Consider the following 18,078-nt stretch of genomic DNA (forward strand, 5'->3'; position numbering starts at 1 on the left):
TGGGTTTTTTTGGCCCAGTTTAAATGCCGAAGGGTAGCTTTTTGATAAAGAGTTTCCCTCTTCGTGGTTATGTATGGGAAAAAGTGATGTGAATGCTTCGTAATGAAGACTTCCGTTCCCATGGCTTTGCATAGAACGGCCAATTTAAATACAAAACTTCTCACAGGGAGTCTAGTCCTCATGATTCTGCACAGACAACTGATTTAACAGCCATATTTGTATACACGATAAAAAAATTCCGACACTTGCGGTTCTTGCACACACAAACAGATTTATAATGCAATGAAGACTCCCCCGTCCTGGCGATCTCTGCACAGAAATCCGCTTTAAACGCTGTGCTTGCAAATAACCAGGTTTCCAGCCCTCATGGTTCTGCATATATACTATTATATAGCATACATATACATATATTATTATAAAGCATTTATAATAAAGTTTATAGTCCTCATGGTTTTGCACAGAAAACCCAATTTATAGGTAGTAAGGATTCCAGTCCTTCTGCATCCGCACATGAAACATTTAAAAACAGCACTTACAACCAAGGTTCCAGTCCTCATGATTCTCCAACATTTAGCCCAGAATAACTTCCAACACAGTTAAAATGAGAGTTTGTGGTGGGTGAGATTAGTTTTAAATGAAAGAAGAGCAGACTCCTACCTTGTGCAGACATACTCCCTCCCAAGAGTGTGGCAACTCCTCCCCAGCACTCTGCCCATGCTCAAGAACCTGCCTTCCCTCTCCATCTTCCGCTAAAACGTAAAACTTGTTTAAGGGGGGGCGAAAACTACAACTCCCGGCGAGCATCGCGGCGCTCTCCCGGCGCCACCCGCTCAGCGGGCGCGGTGATTGGAAGGGACGGGAGTGACGTCACCAACGAGCGACAGGCAAAATCGGGGAAGCTGGAAGGAAGAAAAAAAAACTCGCTTGCACCCGGAGTCGGTGGGTTGTGAGAAAGCGGGCAGGAGTGGGGTCGACACTTGCGGGTTTATCCCTGGGGACGGTTATTTATTTATATTGGTTTTTTTGCAATTGTTGCAAAAAATAGGAAAAGGGCGGGCGGGCATCCTTTTTTTTATTGCTGCTGCTAATAATAAAAATATAACCCTAGATAATGGCAATTAGAAGATGCACAGATATAATCATATAATAATAAAGGTATCATAACCGTCTCTGTCAGAGGCACAGATGTAATCGTAGATGTAATAATGAAAAAAAATATAATTGCAATTGCTATTGGGAAATGCAGATATAAGATATGTTATCTAATTAATCTATGATATAGGACATACGATATATATATATATATATATATATATATTATGTGATACGATATATTATTTTATACATATTGGTCCTCGCTATTAGGAGAGGACCTGGAAAAAGGATTGCAAAATATTACTGTTTGGGTAGAGTCCAATCTTCGGAGGTTGGACTCCAGTTCCCATCTGCCTGGGCAAATGGCAATAGTTAGCGGGACTTGTTAGAGGGACTTGTAGTGTGTCTGAAAAGCTGTTTTTCTTCCTCTGCCTAGTTGGGAAATCTTGCCTTTCCCGTGTATGCATATATCTATCTATCTATCTATCTATTTATCTATCTATCTATCTATCTCTAATCTTCTATCTCTACCTACCTACCTACCTACCTACCTACATCTATCTATCTATCTATCTATCTCTATCTATCTATCTATCTATCTATCTATCTATCTATCTATCTATCTAATCTATACACACATACACACATACTAATATCTACTATATTATCTACTGATATTCAAACACATTTTCTCTCTGCCTGGCAGGAACATCTTGTGTTTTCCTGGACTATTTTTAATACTCAAACTTGATTCCAGATTTTGCAAAGGGTGTGTGTGTGTGTCGATGGTATAGGGAGAGGCCAAACCCAAAACTCCTTCCTGTACTTACTTGCAAAGAAAATTCTTAAAATTTTGGCAGAGGTGTCCTGAAATATATTGGGCTAGGAATCTTTGCAAATCTCTTCCAAGTTTGCACCATATATTTTTTTCTGTTTTTCAGGATCATGACGAAACTGCTTCAGTGGCTCGGCTCTCTGGCTGTACTGGGTGGCGTCTGGGCTGCGTTGATGCTGGACCTCGTGGGGTCCTACCCTTTATCCCCAAGCTGGCACCAGGTGCTGTGGGCCCTGCCAACCTACCTGTTGGTCACCTTCGGCTGCTACTCGCTGGGAGTTGTGGGCTACCGCCTGGCTACCTTCAACGACTGCCAAGAGGCCTCGCTTGAGCTGCAGGCCCAAATCCAAGAGGCCCGAGCTGACCTCGCCCGACATGGCATGAAGTTTTGACCTGCGGCCTTTATGGGAACAGAAATTGCCCACGGACAGTAAACGATTGTTCAGTGTATGACTGAACTGTTGAGGAGGGTTTGCAGCCTGGCTGGGGAATCCGTGTCAAGAAAAAGAGCTGCTTCCTTTTTTTAAATAAAATAAATTTTTATTAAAAGTTTGAACAGTAGCAAAAGATAATCTGAAATCCGAGTGTGTGAAAAATAAGAAGACATGTAGAAAGAAAAATAGTGCAGAGAATAGGAGAGGGAAGGAAGGAAAAAAGGAAGGAAGGAAAAGAGAGAAGGATGGCAGGAAAGAAAAGGATGGCTGGAAGAAAGGGAAGGAAAGATAGAAGAAAAAGATAGCAAGGAAGGAAAAAGGGGAAGGAAGGAGGTAAGTTAGAGGTAGACAAGGAGGAAAGAAGAAAACAGTTGATAATGACAGCGAAGGATTAAAGGGGAAGGAAGGGGTGAGGAAGGAAGGAAAGAAAAGGGCATTTAAGGAAATTACTTCCGATCTTTACAGCAATTATAAGCAATTTCCCCTTTGATATTATAATACATAAATCACTGCTTTCCATGTTTGTTTTATGGTTGCTAAGTCCAAAAAAAAGAATCACTCGTTTCTATTCATTTTGCAGCCAGAAAAAGCCATAAAGAATCCCCATTATTTTATAAATGCATTAATTTGATCAGATTTTTATATCCGCCCGTCTCACGGAAAGATACTCATGGGTGGGAAGGGCATACAACAACCCACAATTTTGTAAAATTGACCCAGACAACTCAGAATAAAAGTTTTTGGGGAAAAAGTTCAGGGAGGCTGGGGAAAAAAATCCAGACTGGTGATTTTCGTTGTGTGTTTTAATGTGGCGACAAAGGAGGAGTGTAGAGCTGATCCGAGAATTTTATGTTCTGCATTTCTTTCTCAATGAAATTGAATTTTCATTTCTGGAGCGTGGCGGGTGGGATGTTACGGGAAGTAGGAAATCCCATGGGGGGGTGGAAAAATGCTGGCTCTTACTATTCTAGAGGCTTAGTTTGCCACACAGGTGCCAAGGTGGCGACCAGGTTTGCATATATATGCAAAAGGGATGCACCTCCACAGAGAGACAAAACCTTATTTACATGCACTCACTAGCTGAGAAGATCAGGCTCACATCTCCTTTTTAGCTGATGTCTCAAGACCTTGTGCAAACTAGAAAAAAAGGGGTGACAGGAATTAAAATTGTCCATTTAGCACTGGCGGCGTCGCTCAAGTTCACGGGGTCTGCCCGATATTTGAACCAGACCAAAAGGAATTTTATTTTCAGGGCATAGTAGATTTGAATGGTTGCTAAATGAACCGTTTTTTTTAAGTTCAAGGACGACTTGTATTAATTTTTTTTTCCCTCCTTCGGTTACTTTCTGCCCAAACTATAATTATTCATAAATATTAATGCCTTCCTTTTAAGCTTCACGAGCTACATTTTTGCATCCAGCCCACACGTTACATTGTCGGGAGTGACAGATGAATTGTGTCCACAATCCATCATAATAATAATAATAAAAAATTTGGGCTGCTCCTTTCTACCCCCCCCCAAAAAAAAAAAAAACCTCAGGCTGTTCTAGATTTTTTGGGGTTTGTTTAACTCATACCTTCCATGTTGGCGGGGGCATAGCAAAGGCACCTGGTAATTAACCAGGCCAATAATTAGCCCTTTCCGGAGAGACCGGTGGCTTGAAGGAACAGGAGGGCGTGACTTAGTTTCCCTGGCGTTCTGGTCCAACAGGACTTGGGAACACCACATTTCGGTCGTTTTATAAAATTACACATTTTTCCTCCCTGTTTTGCAAAAAGTGCCTTTTGTGGTAGCCCGGTGGGGAAAGGCTAAACCTTATTTTGTTGCATGGAACAACAACAAAAAAAAAATCAAAAGGTTTGGAAGGTTCCCAGGAGGTCATCTACACCAACCTCGTCCTTGAAAGGAAGGGTTGAAGGCGGTGTGTGTGTGCGCGCGTGCAGCTCTTCAAACTTCTTCCCAGGAGGAATCCACTTCGAGAAACCCTAAAATTGATTTATTTTTTTTTAGAGCGCGTTACTTTCATCTCTTTGAAATGCTGGGATCCACTAGTCTCAGTCTGGAAAGGGACCTCAAAGACCATCTAGGTCAACCCCCCCACCCGCCTTCCCAGGAGGAATCCGCTACCTAGAATCTGTCAGGATGGGACCTTCTAGCGGACTAGTAGTTCCCAGAAGAGACCTTCAGAAGTCATCTAGCCCAACCCCCTTCTCAGAAAAAAAAAAATCCACTACAGGAAAAATCCCACTCTAGCCTAACCGGCCCTTCCCAGGACTCCACTACACAAAATCTGCCACGAAGGGCCCTTCAGAGGTCATGGAGTCTTGCCTTCTTCCTTCCCAGGACGAACCTTATAGAACCTTAGAATAAAACAGATCTCGGGGATCATCTAGCCTCCCTCCGGACGCCCCTAGGTAGGAATCCACTCAACTGATAGCCTTCCTTCTTTATGAAGTCCACTTATTTTTTTTGTTAATCATCTCGAGTCTGATTTTTTGCTCCAGGAAGGTAAAAAAGCAACTCTTAAAAAGAGACCCCGTCCTCTCTTTTTCCTGTTTGTAAGGCAATCCCAAAGCTACATCCGTGGAATGTTTGCCTGGGGCTTTTCCCCTTTCTTTCCGCCCGACGTTCAACAGGTCAAGACCTCAGTGAGATCTCCCACGTAGAAGGGAGCAAGGGAGAGTGGAGAATTTAAAAAAATAAAAAGGCATTTTATCCTTTTTAATTCACTTTTTTTAAAAACTCTCGTTTTGCCTCTTTTTTTTTTTTCCTTTTGGATTTTGTATTTGAACCTTCCGAATATTTTTTTTATTTTAAAAAATGAACGAGTTGCCATGGAGGAGTGGGATAAATTTTTTTTTAAAGGCATTTTTGTCCCTTTTCAATTCACATGGTTTGTTTACTCCTGTTTTGTCTCCGATTATTTTTTCCTTTTGGATTTGAATCTTTTGAATCAAATAAAAAAAAATTGGAAAGAAGAGCTGGTTGCAAACGGGGACTGGAAGAATTTTTTTTTCCTAAGGCATTTCGTTCTTTTTAATTCACATTTTTAAAATCATCTTGTTTTCTCTTTTTTTTTTTCCTTTTCTTTTGGATTTTAATCTTTTGAATCAAATAAAAAAAAATTGGAAAGAAGAGCCAGTTGCAAACGTGGACTGGGAGAATTTTTTTTCCTAAAGCATTTCATCCTTTTTAATTCACATTTTTAAAAAATCATCTTGTTTTGTCTTTTTTTTTCTTCCCCTTTTGGATTGGAGTCGTTTGAATCAATTTTTTTAAAAAATGGAAAGAGGAGGGGCAGACTTTTTAAAAAAAAAATAAGAAAAGGCATTTCTGGTGGATGGATAAGGCAACGGAGGAAAGCTTGCCGCTTTGGCAGTCCGGATAAAGTCCTCGGAAGAGAGAGAAAAGACAAAATTTGGAAGTTCCATCTTCAAAATGTCGTCTTCTCTTCTTCCTCGGCCAGCTATTTGAGGGGAGGTCTTCTCTGCCTTCTCCCCCCGCCACCCCAGCAATCTTCAGGCCTGGAGTAGTTTGTAATTTTTGTCCTGCTCGGAGGGAAAACGCCAGAATAGCCAGAAACGTACAAGGCTGGTTGCGATGCCGGGCACGTTGGGAATCTGGAAGGAGGAAAGAAGAAAATGGTGGGGTCTTTGCGGAAAGGGAGGAGGGGGGTTTCCTCTGAGTGTGGGAGGTTCATTCGCAGACGTTTCGTGAGCCAACCAGGGAATGTCATCAGGGATAGAGGAAGGTGGGGTTTAGAAGAGGAGGAGGAGGGAGGAGATAAATTGGAGAAGATAGAGAAGGAGAAGACAGGAGGAAGAGGAGAAAGAAGAAGAGAGAAGAGGAGGAGGAGGAGGAGGAGAAGAAGGAGGAGGAGGAGGAGGAGGAGGAAGGAAGAAGGAGGAAGGAAGAAGAGGAGGAGGAGGAGGAGGAGGAGGAGAAGAAAAGGAGGAGGAGGAGGAGGAGGAGGAGGAGGAAGGGAGGAGGAGGAGAAGGAGGAGGAGGAAGAGGAAGGAAGGAGGAAAGAAGAGGAGGAGGAGGAGAGGAGAAGAAGAAGAAGAAGAAGAAGAAGAAGAAGAAGAAGAAGAAGAAGAAGAAGAAGAAGAAGAAGAAGAGGGAGGAGGAGGAGGAGGAGGAGGAGGAGGAGGAGGAGGAGGAGGAAGGAAGAAGGAAGAAGAGGAGGAGGAGGAGGAGGAGAAGAAAAGAAGGAGGAGGAGGGAGGAGGAAGGGAGGAGGAGGAGAAGGAGGAGGAGAGGAAGAAGAAGAAGAAGAAGAGGAGGAGGAGGAGGAGGAGGAGGAGGAGGAGGAGGAAGGCTGTAGGGTCCTGGGTGCTCTCTGAGCTTGGTTGTTTTCTTGCAGACGTTTCATTACCCAACTAGGGAACATCATCCATGCTACAGTTCAACCCAAGCTACAGGTAATTCCTTTCTACCAAAGAATGCGGCCTAAGAGAAAAATCTGTCCATAAGTCGTCCTCCCCTCCCTGCTTGACGTCTCCCTCAGCCCTGAAACTCAATTTCTTTCGGGTCGAATTCAGGTCCCCAAACCTGGCCCGATACTAACCGCGATATACAGATCATCCAGCAGGAGCCCGTAGAAAGTCCAGCTGGCCGACGCCAGGAAAGTGGTGACCGTCAGCGGGAAGGAAAGGCAGCGAGTGGAACGGCTTCTCACGATCTTGATCTTTGAAATAAAAATATTTGCTTCAGCTCAAAATCAAATTATTTATCGGGAACGTAATCATCCAAACGGCACGAGAGATAAAAGGCAAACCCATTCTCTCTTTGGCAAAAACGACTGCGAGATAATAGATTTAATTTTCATGGGAAAAGTCAGAGCACGTCTCCCGGTTTTGGCGTTTGCAAAGCAAAAGGGAGTTAATATTAACCACGGTTTGGCCGGCTTCCCGCAAGTTAAGCCACATCGGCGCTGGTATTACGTCTTTTGTTTTTTTGTGTGTGATTTTTCTGCATTTTAAATTCTATTCCTCACCATCATGGATGCGACCTGAAGAAGAGATAGTGAATCCATCAGCAAAGCTCATGGTTTCCCTAATCCTAGTTTAGGGAACAAGCCACCATTGACTGGTCTCATACACTTTAAAACTCCACCTGGCAAGGCTGAATGTGCCTCGGGTGTAGGGTCCCCTGCTTGGACAGAGGGGTTGGACTGGATGACCTACAAGGTCCCTTCCAACTCCCTTCATAAAAGTAAGTTCCTGTCTCAAAATTAAGCCAACATATGGGGGTTTGTTTGGGGGAGGGGGTCTAGGCTCTAGGGGACGACGCCAACACTCCTGCTTAACTGGGGTTACAGGTGAGCTACGTCCTGTGTTGCTCAAGAGACAGGGAGTCCTCCACTTATGGCCACAACTGAAATTGGAATGCCCGCCACTAAGTTTGCAGTGAACAGAACAGCTAGAACAGAACAGATAATCAGAGTCGGAAGGGATCTTGTAGGTCATCTAGTCCAACCCCTCCACCCAAGCAGGAAACCCTACACCATTTCTGACAGATGGCAGCCCAGTCTCTTCTTGAAAGCCTCCAGGGATGAAGCTCCCACAACTTCCAAAGGCAAGCTGTTCCACTGAATATAGGATACCACAGTTGGAAGGGACCTTGTAGGTCATCTAGTCCAACCCCCTCCGCCCAAGCAGGAAACCCTACACCATTTCTGACAGATGGCAGTCCAGTCTCTTCTGGAAAGCCTCCAGGGATGATGCTCCCACAACACAAAGGAGGAGGTAGAAGAGAAGGTACAACAGAAGATAATCAAATCAATAAATCAATAAATCAAATTGGATAAGGCACCGCCAACAACCGACAGTCCAGTTGTTATGTTTTAAGGCTCGGCACCGAAAAACTCCCTGCACGTGGCTGCCTGTTCCGCTGATTGACAGCCGATTGCCACTTCATGTGGCAGTCAGTTCCGCCGTCTCACCAACCAGGAAATGCTTCCTGACACACAAGCAGAGAAGTATGAGCAGAAGAAAGGCAAGGGAAGACCGGCTGGCAGGAACCCAGAGGAAAAAAAGAGATCCAGTGGGACTCTTTCACCTCCTTAGAACCTCCAGCTTCGGTAGAAGTCTACCTGGGAACCCCAAGGAATTGCACCAGGAAGGGCGGGAAAACTCCTCCCCCCAAGATACTCTGAGCCTGCGCAGATCTGAAGAGAAACCTTGGGGGGAGGTTTGATTTACAGCTCCCCTGGAGGTGAATCCTGGCTTATTTTAAGGGATGCTTAACCTGGTTAGGCCCCAGGTGTGCGATTTGCTCCCTTTCGCTCTGGCAGGTGCCTCTTCCGCTCTGGAAACCCAGCCCGAATGCTGCATAACAACATTAAAATTCCTTCTGCCAAAAGTTACTTCAACTGGCAAGGTTCACGTCCAGCTCTCTGGGGCGTGGAGCTGCCCGTAAAAACCAGAAAAGCAACATGCGTGTAGCCGCGTGAGCAAACGAGACCGAGGGCTTGGCAGGCAGGGATTGTGCAAAGCGGCAGGTGGAACCCAGAAAAGGGACACACACACAGAGACACACACACACACACGCAGCACGGCTGCTCCTTTTGCCTCCGGTCCTCGACTTACGATCCCCTTTGGGAACCAAGGCTTTCGTTGCTAAGCAGGGTGGCCGTTAAGTGAGGGGGTGTCTGATTTTATGGCCTTGTCTTGCTGGAGGGAAGGGGAAGGAATGGAATGGAATATACAATATACAGTAGAGAAGAGAAGAGGGAATGGAACAGAATTTACAATTTATGAGAATCGAATAGAATTTTGGAATCGAATAGAATAGAATAGAATTTTGGAATGGAATAGAATAAGAATAGAATAGAATAGAATAGAATAGAATAGAATAGAATAGAATAGAATAGAATAGAATAGAATAGAATAGAATAGAATAGAAAATATGGAATCGAACGGAATAGAATAAGAAATGGAATAGAAAGAATGGAATGGAATAGAATAAGAAAGAATAAAATAGAATAGAGAGAGATAAGAGATAAAATAGAATAGAATAAAGAAAGAATCGAATCGAATCGAATCGAATTGAATAGAATAGAATAAAGAAAGAATAGAATGGAATAAAGAATAGAATAGATTAAAAAAGAATAGAACAGAATTTTGGAATAGAACTTTGGAATGGAATGGAATAGAATAAGGAATAGAATAGAATAGAATAGAATAGAATAGAATAGAACAGAAAATATGGAATGGAATGGAATAGAATAAGAAAGAATAAAATAGAACAGAGATATAGATAGAATAGAATAAAGAAAGAATAGAATGGAATAAAGAATAGAATAGATTAAAAAAGAATAGAATTGAATTGAATTTTTTAGAAAATAGAATAGAATATTGGAATGAAGAATGGAATAGAGTTGGTTGGAGTTGGAGTGGAATAGAAAATAGATTAGAATAGAATAAAGAAAGAATAGAATAGAATAGAACATAGGTTAGAATAGAATAGAATATTGGAATAAAGAATAGAATGGGAATTTTAGAAAATAGAATAGAATAAAAATATAGAATTTACAGTTTATAATAGAAAATATAGAATATAGAAAACGAAATAGAATTTATTATTTACAATTTAAAATAGAATAATGTAGAATATATAGAATACAGAATAGAATAAGGCGTCCCCTTTTCACTCTCTTTTTTTTAATGAAGCAACGTAGGAGCTTTGGAGCATCAACGTTTCTTTCTTAGAAACGTCTTAAAATGTACCTCATGCCCCCCCCCTTTTTTTTCTTCTAAATTAAAATCAGTCCCTACAGGGGAAGACGAAACAACAACAAAACGACAACAAATATTCAGATCCCCCCCCGCAACACAAAAAAAAAATTAGGAAAGGAGGCACCAACGGCCGTTCAATTAAACGGAGAATAAAAGGTAATAAAAAGTTCTCTATTTTTCTAATTGCCATTTCCTAGCTGAGGTCAGCATTTGGCTCTTTGCTAGGCTGTTTTGAAGCTTCTTTTCGTCTCTTGTCCTCTTTTAAGTTCTCCAAATCAGAGTTTCTGCACACCCGGCATCTTCGGTATCGGTGACGCGGTTTTGACCTACGTCAATATTTCACACTCAGGTGCCAAATATTGAGAAACGATCAATGATTGCACCTGTTCAAAAGTGGAAACTCCTTCCCGTGTTCCACGCTAGTTGCTGCTACAGGGGTGTGTCCAATGAAAGACAAATTAATGTGATGAACTAACTTAATTCGAATCAGGTCAGAAGAGGGCACACTTATGTAATCCTTGGTCTTAAGGCTTTTCTTTTTCAGAGTTAAGTCGTTTTGCCTGCCCCTCGCTGAGGATGAAAAACAGAGGAGGTTTTAAATGTATAAGCTATCCAGTCATGTAGATGAGGTAGGTGACTTTCAGGGGGCAGGTAGAAAAAGAAAAGAAAAAAGAAAAGAAAAGAAAAGAGAAAAGAAAAGAAAAAGAAAGGAGAAAGAAAAGGAGAAAGAAAAGAAAAGAGAAAGAAAAAAAAGGAAAGGAAAGGAGAAAGAAAAGAAAAGAAAAGAAAAGAAAGAAAAGAAAGGAGGAAGAAAAGGAGAAAGAAAAGAAAAGGAAAAGAAAAGGAAGGAGAAAGAAAAGAGAAGGAAGGAAAGAAAAAGAAAGAGAAGGAAGAAAAGAAAGAAAGATGGAGGAAAGCATAGATATTATGGGGGGTAATAGGTAAAAGATAAATAGAAGATAGAGAGACAGATAACAATGAGATAGATGATGAAGATACATATTATAGATAGATATAGAGAGATAGATGGATGATAGATAAGATGTAGGATAGACAGACAGACAGATAAAAGAAGGGAGGGAGGGAGGGAGGGAGGAAGATAGATTAGGGAGGCAGGGAGAAAAAGATGAAAGATAGATGATGGACAGAGAGAGAGAGAAAGGGAATACTCAGAAAACAGGTAGAAGATTGGATGACAGAATGGATGACAGAAGAAAGAAAAAAAACAGACGAATAACTAAAGGCAGAGAGGAGAAGGAAAACGATTATTAAATTTTATCTCTCTCCTGCCACGAACGGTTTTTGCCCCAGGTCTCTCCGGCAATGGCAGACAAATTAAACGTCCTTGTGAATGCAAGTTTTCCCTCTATGACCCGCCAAAGGTTTAGCCTCGGCCCCGCAGAACCTCCACAGCCAGCAGCAGTGAAGACGCCACATACCAGATCTGCCAACGGTGAGAGGTACATGGTGATGGTGAAGAGGCTGCAGAAGAGGCCCAGCTGAGCCAGCCGCCTGGTGGGATCGGGGACCATCAGGTTAAAATAGGCGTAGCCGAAGAGAAGGACCGCCAGCAGGGCTGTTGTTTTCCTCAAGACGGCCAGCTGGAGAGCACGGAAGAGAGAGAGAGAGAGAGAGAAAGAGAGACTTAAAAAGTATGCAGGGTCCTTGGAGTTCCCTGAGCTTGGCAGTTTTCTTGCAGACGTTTCATGACCCAACTAGGTAACATCATCAGTGCTGGAAGGGGGTGGGGTTTGCTCCTGTTTACATATAGTAGCTCTGAGGTTGGTGGGTTGTTTTCTTGCAAATGTTTCGTTACTATAGTAGGCGACATCATCAGTGCTAGACTAGAGGTGGGGTCTGCAGGGAGGGAGGGGGGAGGGGGGAGGAGGAGGAGGAGGAGGAGGAGGAGGAGGAGGAGGAGGAGGAGGAGGAGGAGGAGGAGGAGGAGGAGGAGGGCTGTGGGTTCTTGGTGTTCTCTGAGCTTGGCCATTTTCTTGCAGATCTTTCATTACCAAACTAGGTAACAGCATCGGTGCTTGAGATGGGGTCTGCAGAGGGGAGGAGGAGGAGGAGGAGGAGGAGGGAGGGGGCTGAAAGGAGGAGGAGGAGGGAGAAGGGAGAAGGAGGAGGAGGAGAAGGAAAAGAAGAAAACGGAGGAGAAAGAAAAGGCGGAGGAGAAGGAGAAAGGAGAAGGAGTAGAAGAAGGGGAGAAGGAGGAATAGGAGGAAAAGAAGAGAGGAGGAGGAGGAAAAGGAGGATGAGAAAGAAAAGGAGGAGGAGGAAAAAGAAGAGATGGAAAAGGAGAAGAAGGAGAAGGAGAAAGAAAAGGAGAAAGAAGAGGAGGAGGAAGGGAGAAGGAGAAAAAGAAGGAGGAGAAGAGAGAAGGAGGCGGAAAAGGAGAAAGAAGAGAAGAAGTAGAAAGAAGAGAAGGAGAAGGGGAGAAGGAGGAGGAGAAAGTAAAGGAGGAGGAGAAGGGGAGAAGAAGGAGAAAGAAGGAGAAGGAGGAGGAGAAGAAAGAGAGGAGGAGGAAAAGGGAGAAGAAAGAGAAAGGAGAAGGAGGAGGAGAAGAAAGAGAGGAGGAGGAAAAGGGGAGAAGAAGGAGAAAGAAGAAGGAGGAGGAGAAGAAGAGAGAGAGAAGGAGGAGGAGAAGGGTTATTGGCAGAGTTATAAAAACACGGAAAAAGGCTCTACGCTTATACAACTGGAGTACAGGCTCAGGGGTTGTGGCTTCTTTCTCCCGAGAGGCGTAATTCTGTGTGTAAGTCAATATTTTTTCGGTTTCCACCCCCTTAGTGGCCGGTTGGTGACCCAGCACAAGAGGCGGAGGGACAAGAACTTTTGTTGACTCAAGTCACCAGCCCTCTTTGAGTCAACAGCCGGGAGGAGGGAGCGTCCACCCCAAAATATTCTGTCCTAACTCTGGGGCTGGAGCAAAGGCGTCGGATCTCGTTTTCTGCAAGGGCTTCACAACTCCACGGACGGCCTACAAGTTCAAAGGATGTTTTTTTTTTCTGGCAGGATTGAGTTTCCTCGCCAAGAGGGTCGGAATGTGAGGACTCCAAATTATAACCCTTCCCCCTCCACACACAAAAAAAACACCCAGTGGTGTAGGGTTTCCTGCCAAAGCAGGGGTTGGACTAGAAGACCTCCAAGGTCCCTTTCAACTCTGTTATTCTGCTCTCCCTTCCTTTCCTTCCCCTCCTTCCCTTCCTTTCTTCCTCCCTTTCCTTCCTTCCTTTCCTTCCTTCCCTTCCGCCCCTCCCTTCCTTCCTCCCCCCTGCCTTTCCTTCCTTTCTTTTCTTCCTTCCTTCCATTCCTTTCCCTCCCTTCTTTTCTTCCTTCCTCCCCTCCCTTCCTTTCCTTCCCCTCCTTCCCTTCCTTTCTTCCTCCCTTTCCTTCCTTCCTTCCTTTCTTCCTTCCTTCCCTTCCCTTCCTTCCTTTCCTTCCTTCCCTTCCTTCCTCCCCCGCCTTTCCTTCCTTTCTTTTCTTCCTTCCTTCCATTCCTTTCCTCCCTTCCTTTCTTCCTTCCTTCCCTTCCTTTCTTCCTCCCTTTCCTTCCTTCCTACCTTTCTTCCTTCCTCCCCTCCCTTCCTTCCTTTCCTTCCTTCCCTTCCTTCCTCCCCCTGCCTTTCCTTCCTTTCTTTTCTTCCTTCCTTCCATTCCTTTCCCTCCCTTCCTTTCTTCCTTCCTTCCCTTCCCTTCTTCCTCCCTTTCCTTCCTTCCTCCCTTTCTTCCTTCCTCCCCTCCCTTCCTTCCTTTCCTTCCCTTCCTTCCTTTCCTTCCTTCCCTTCCTTCCTCCCCTGCCTTTCCTTCCTTTCTTTTCTTCCTTCCTTCCATTCCTTTCCCTCCCTTCCTTTCTTCCTTCCTTCCCTTCCCTTCTTCCTCCCTTTCCTTCCTTCCTCCCTTTCTTCCTTCCTCCCCTCCCTTCCTTCCTTTCCTTCCCTTCCTTCCTTTCCTTCCTTCCCTTCCTTCCTCCCCCTGCCTTTCCTTCCTTTCTTTTCTTCCTTCCTTCCATTCCTTTCCCTCCCTTCCTTTCTTCCTTCCTTCCTTCCCTTCCTCCTTCCTTCCTTTCCTTTCCTTTCCTTCCTTTCCTTCCCCTTCCTTCCCTGGTCACAGGATCAAAATTCAGGTGTTTTGGCCGCTGACTTGTACTTATGACGGTTGCAGGGTCCCCAGCGTGTGTGTGAGATGTGATTTCCTCTTTTTTACGACCTTCAGACAAGCAAGAGTCAACGGGGAAGCCGTATCCACTGAACAACCCTGTTACTGCAGTGACTCACTTAACAACGGTGGCAAGAAAAAGGTCGTAAAACGAGGCAAGACTCACTGAACTTAACGTCTCACTTGCCGGCCTAAAATCTGGGCTCCATTTTGGGTGTGTGTGTGTGTCACAAGACGAGGATTACCTATATTCCTCCAGCTCCCTATCCGAGATAGATATTTAGTAGAACTCCGAGGTTAGGAGCAGTCTATCTTTGAGTTCCAGCTTTGTGGAGGGCAGTTTCAGCCAAGGGAGGAAGGGAGAGAATGAGAGACACTGTCTTTTTTGGGGTGGGGGGTCTTGATCTATGGGACAAGCCCACCCACCTTCTCCGCGCTGAAGAAGAAATAAACCAGGATGTACAGAGATTGCAGCGTCGCGCCCACAGCGTTAACCACGATCAGCGTCCAGTCGCCCTTCAGGAAACCATAGCTTAGCCAACTTAGGTTGCTGATCGAGAGAGAGAGAGAGAGAAACAAGATTTTTGAGCGACGAGCCCAATTCCCCTACTTTGAGATGTCTTAAATGGCCCCGGTAGTCCTCCACTTACGACGACAACCGAGCCCCCACATATCTGTCACTAAACGAGACCGCTGTTGAGTTTTGCCCCACTTTGCGACCCTGGGTGGCAAGGCGTGTCGTAAAATGGGACAAATGTCTCACTTAACTTAAATGTGTCACTTAGTGACAGAAATGTCCCTTCTGGTCGTAAGGTCGAGGACTTCTCGGCAATTTAATTTAAAATTTTTTTTTTTCAACTGGAGTCGTTTTTGATGGCCTCTCTCGGCTATCAGGACCCCGTTGAGCCGATCGATCATGCAAACATGCCCGAGGATTGAACTGATCTCCCGCTCCTGCAGCGTTAAGGGGCTGGGAAAGGACCCTAGAGATCATTTAGTCCAACCCCCCCACCCCCTAACCCCGGGACACCATCGCTAATGGGGCTTACTTTACATCGGTCGTCAGAAAGGGGAGAAACTGGATATTTTCCACGCTTCGGGTTGCAAACATTTTCCGGAGGTCAGTCCTGAGTGCGAAACAAGACAAGGCACCCATTAAAATCACCCGTCTCCTGCCCTGAGGAAATTAATTTATTTCCCTATTTTTTTTTTCCCCTCCCTTTAATTCAACCCCCAGGGCTCTGAAAACTTGCTGGTTCAGGCAAGAAAGTACTTTCAATAGTTTCGTTCATTATATATATATTTTTAAAATATATATATATATATATCAATTTTTTGATTATATTTGCAAACCGTTTGGGGCGGGTTTTACCTGGGAGAAGGGCCCCGAGACCCATAACTAAGATTTGAACATGGCTTGTTTCTTGAGTTCTCCCCAGGTAGGATCCCTCATCCACCTTCCTCCAAACCCTGCCCCACACCTATGATTTCACACACCCCGAGTTATGTTTTGCAAGCCTTTTTCGGGGTTGTGATGACACACACACACACACAGAGGTCTATGGGACTGATTGCCCCATAGTTGTGAAGATCCTCCTGGTGTTAAAGCCCCTCCCCCCATGCGCCCCAAATAATTAAGCAATGGGCGGGGGGCCTAGAGCTGTGCTTGTGGGGCTGAGCCACGAAACAGTTTACTACTCGGTGTCAAGTTCAACACACACATACACACCCCATAGCCACTTCTGACCCACAACCAGAGCTTTGCTTTATGTAAATCTGCTTCCTGGACAATCGTTACACCGGCTCACCTGAGCAGACAGGTAGAATCTGTGGCTCCACCCACCCGGAAACCTCCATGCCAGTGTTTGCATCCACGTGTACACTGGGGGGTTGGGGGCTCGTTTTGTCCAAGGCTAGCCCCCCTACTCTCATTTCTACTGGACAACACACACACACACACACGGGGGGGGGGGAGAATTGAAAAGTGGGGGCAGCTCCTTGGCTCTGACCCCGTTGCAGGAAGCGGGTGGGCACAAATAGACCCACACAGTATGCTGAGCCCCCACTCCCAACTCTGCCTTCACACCCCCCTCAGCTCTGCTTCCAGGCCCCCAGGTCTGCTTACAGCCCCCCAACTGTGCTTACAGCACCCCCAGTCTTGCTTACAGCCTCCTAGCTCAGCTTCCAGCCTCCCAGCCCTGCTTGCAACCCCACAACCTTCTTACAGCCTACCTAATTCTGCTTACAGCCCCCAGCTCTGCTTACAGCCTTCTAACCCTGCTTACAGCCCCCAACTGTGCTTACAGCCCCGCAGTCTTGCTTACAGCCTTCTAACCCTGCTTACAGCCCCCCAGCTCTGCTTACAGCCCCCAGTCTTGCTTACAGCCTTCTAACCCTGCTTACAGCCCCCCAACTGTGCTTACAGCCCCGCAGTCTTGCTTACAGCCTTCTAACCCTGCTTACAGCCCCCAGCTCTGCTTACAGCCCCCAGTCTTGCTTACAGCCTTCTAACCCTGCTTACAGCCCCCATCTCTGCTTACAGCCCCCAGTCTTGCTTACAGCCTTCTAACCCTGCTTACAGCCCCCAACTGTGCTTACAGCCCCCAGCTCTGCTTACAGCCCCGCAGTCTTGCTTACAGCCTTCTAACCCTGCTTACAGCCCCCAGCTCTGCTTACAGCCTTCTAACCCTGCTTACAGCCCCCAACTGTGCTTACAGCCCCCCAGCTCTGCTTACAGCCCCGCAGTCTTGCTTACAGCCTTCTAACCCTGCTTACAGCCCCCAGCTCTGCTTACAGCCCCCCAGTCTTGCTTACAGCCTTCTAACCCTGCTTACAGCCCCCAAGCTCTGCTTACAGCCCCCAGTCTTGCTTACAGCCTTCTAACCCTGCTTACAGCGCCCCAGCTCTGCTTACAGCCCCCAGTCTTGCTTACAGCCTTCTAACCCTGCTTACAGCCCCCAGCTCTGCTTACAGCCCCCAGTCTTGCTTACAGCCTTCTAACCCTGCTTACAGCGCCCCAGCTCTGCTTACAGCCTTCTAACTCTGCTTCCAGCCCCCAGCCCTGCTTGCAAACCCCAGCTCTGCTTACAGCCCCCAACCTTCTTACAGCCTCCCAGCCCTGCTTGCAACCCCCAACCTTCTTATACAGCCTTCTCATTCTGCTTACAGCCCCCAGTCTTGCTTACAGCCCCCAGCTCTGCTTACAGCCTTCTAACCCTGCTTGCAACCCCCAGCTCTGCTTACAGCCCCCAACTTTCTTGCAGCCTTCTAATTCTGCTTGCAACCCCCCAGTTCTGCTTACAGCCCCCAGCACTCCTTGCAACCCCGCCCCACCCCAGTTCTGTTTACAGCGCCCCCCACCCCAGCCCTGCTTACAGCCCGGTGCCGAACATGCCCAGCGTGAAGACCAGGGAGGTCCAGGAGAGGAGCTGCAGCAGCGCCCCTCCATCCCGGCTCGCCCGTCCCCCCCACCCCCTCACACCCGGGAGGCTCCGGACCCTCCGCTGGCCCCGGGAGACGCGCAGGCCGCCGGACGGGCGAGCGGGCGGGCACGAAGAGCGCAGGTGCTCCGCCTTTCCGGAGGCGGATCGCGCTGCTCCGCCCGGGCGCTTTTGCGAGGGGAGCGCGAGGCTTGCGGGTCGGTGGGTTTCTTTGCAAAGCGGAGGGGAGGGAGGGAGGGTGGAAGGGGTAAGAAGTGGAGGAAGGAAGGAAGGAAGAGAAAGAGAAAGGAAGGAAGGAAGAGAAAGAGAGAGAAAGAGAAAGGAAGGAAGGAAGGAAGAGAAAGAGAAAGGAAGGAAGAGAAAGAGAAAGAGAA

The 18,078-nt window shown here is 46.0% G+C and overlaps 2 protein-coding genes across 4 annotated transcripts; one reads left to right on the plus strand and one right to left on the minus strand.

The window, feature by feature from the left end:
• The first annotated feature begins 845 nt into the window (after nucleotides 1–845).
• Nucleotides 846–2,495, plus strand: DPM3 (dolichyl-phosphate mannosyltransferase subunit 3, regulatory). Of its 3 annotated transcripts, none has more exons than XM_087913845.1 (2): nucleotides 846–939; nucleotides 2,037–2,495. In XM_087913845.1, exon 2 carries the CDS (start codon nucleotides 2,041–2,043, stop codon nucleotides 2,320–2,322), a length of 282 nt encoding a protein of 93 aa, XP_087769971.1. In that variant the 5' UTR covers nucleotides 846–939; nucleotides 2,037–2,040; the 3' UTR covers nucleotides 2,323–2,495. The 3 variants fall into 3 exon arrangements, with proteins under 3 accessions (XP_087769971.1, XP_087769973.1, XP_087769972.1); XM_087913847.1 differs by having other exon boundaries at nucleotides 850–935; XM_087913846.1 differs by having other exon boundaries at nucleotides 904–1,052.
• A 2,576-nt stretch (nucleotides 2,496–5,071) lies between these two features.
• On the minus strand, nucleotides 5,072–17,814 carry SLC50A1 (solute carrier family 50 member 1). Its single transcript, XM_087913844.1, has 6 exons — nucleotides 17,640–17,814; nucleotides 15,314–15,391; nucleotides 14,691–14,814; nucleotides 11,543–11,704; nucleotides 6,932–7,051; nucleotides 5,072–5,985 (listed from the first exon to the last, which is right to left on the minus strand). The coding sequence occupies exons 1-6, from the start codon at nucleotides 17,654–17,656 to the stop codon at nucleotides 5,884–5,886; spliced, it is 603 nt and encodes a 200-aa protein (XP_087769970.1). The 5' UTR covers nucleotides 17,657–17,814; the 3' UTR covers nucleotides 5,072–5,883.
• Between the last annotated feature and the right edge of the window lie 264 nt (nucleotides 17,815–18,078).

Source organism: Pseudonaja textilis, chromosome 16, assembly GCF_049901715.1.
Source record: "Pseudonaja textilis isolate UNSWEBS1 chromosome 16, rPseTex1.2, whole genome shotgun sequence".
In the NCBI taxonomy this organism is placed as follows: domain Eukaryota; kingdom Metazoa; phylum Chordata; class Lepidosauria; order Squamata; family Elapidae; genus Pseudonaja; species Pseudonaja textilis.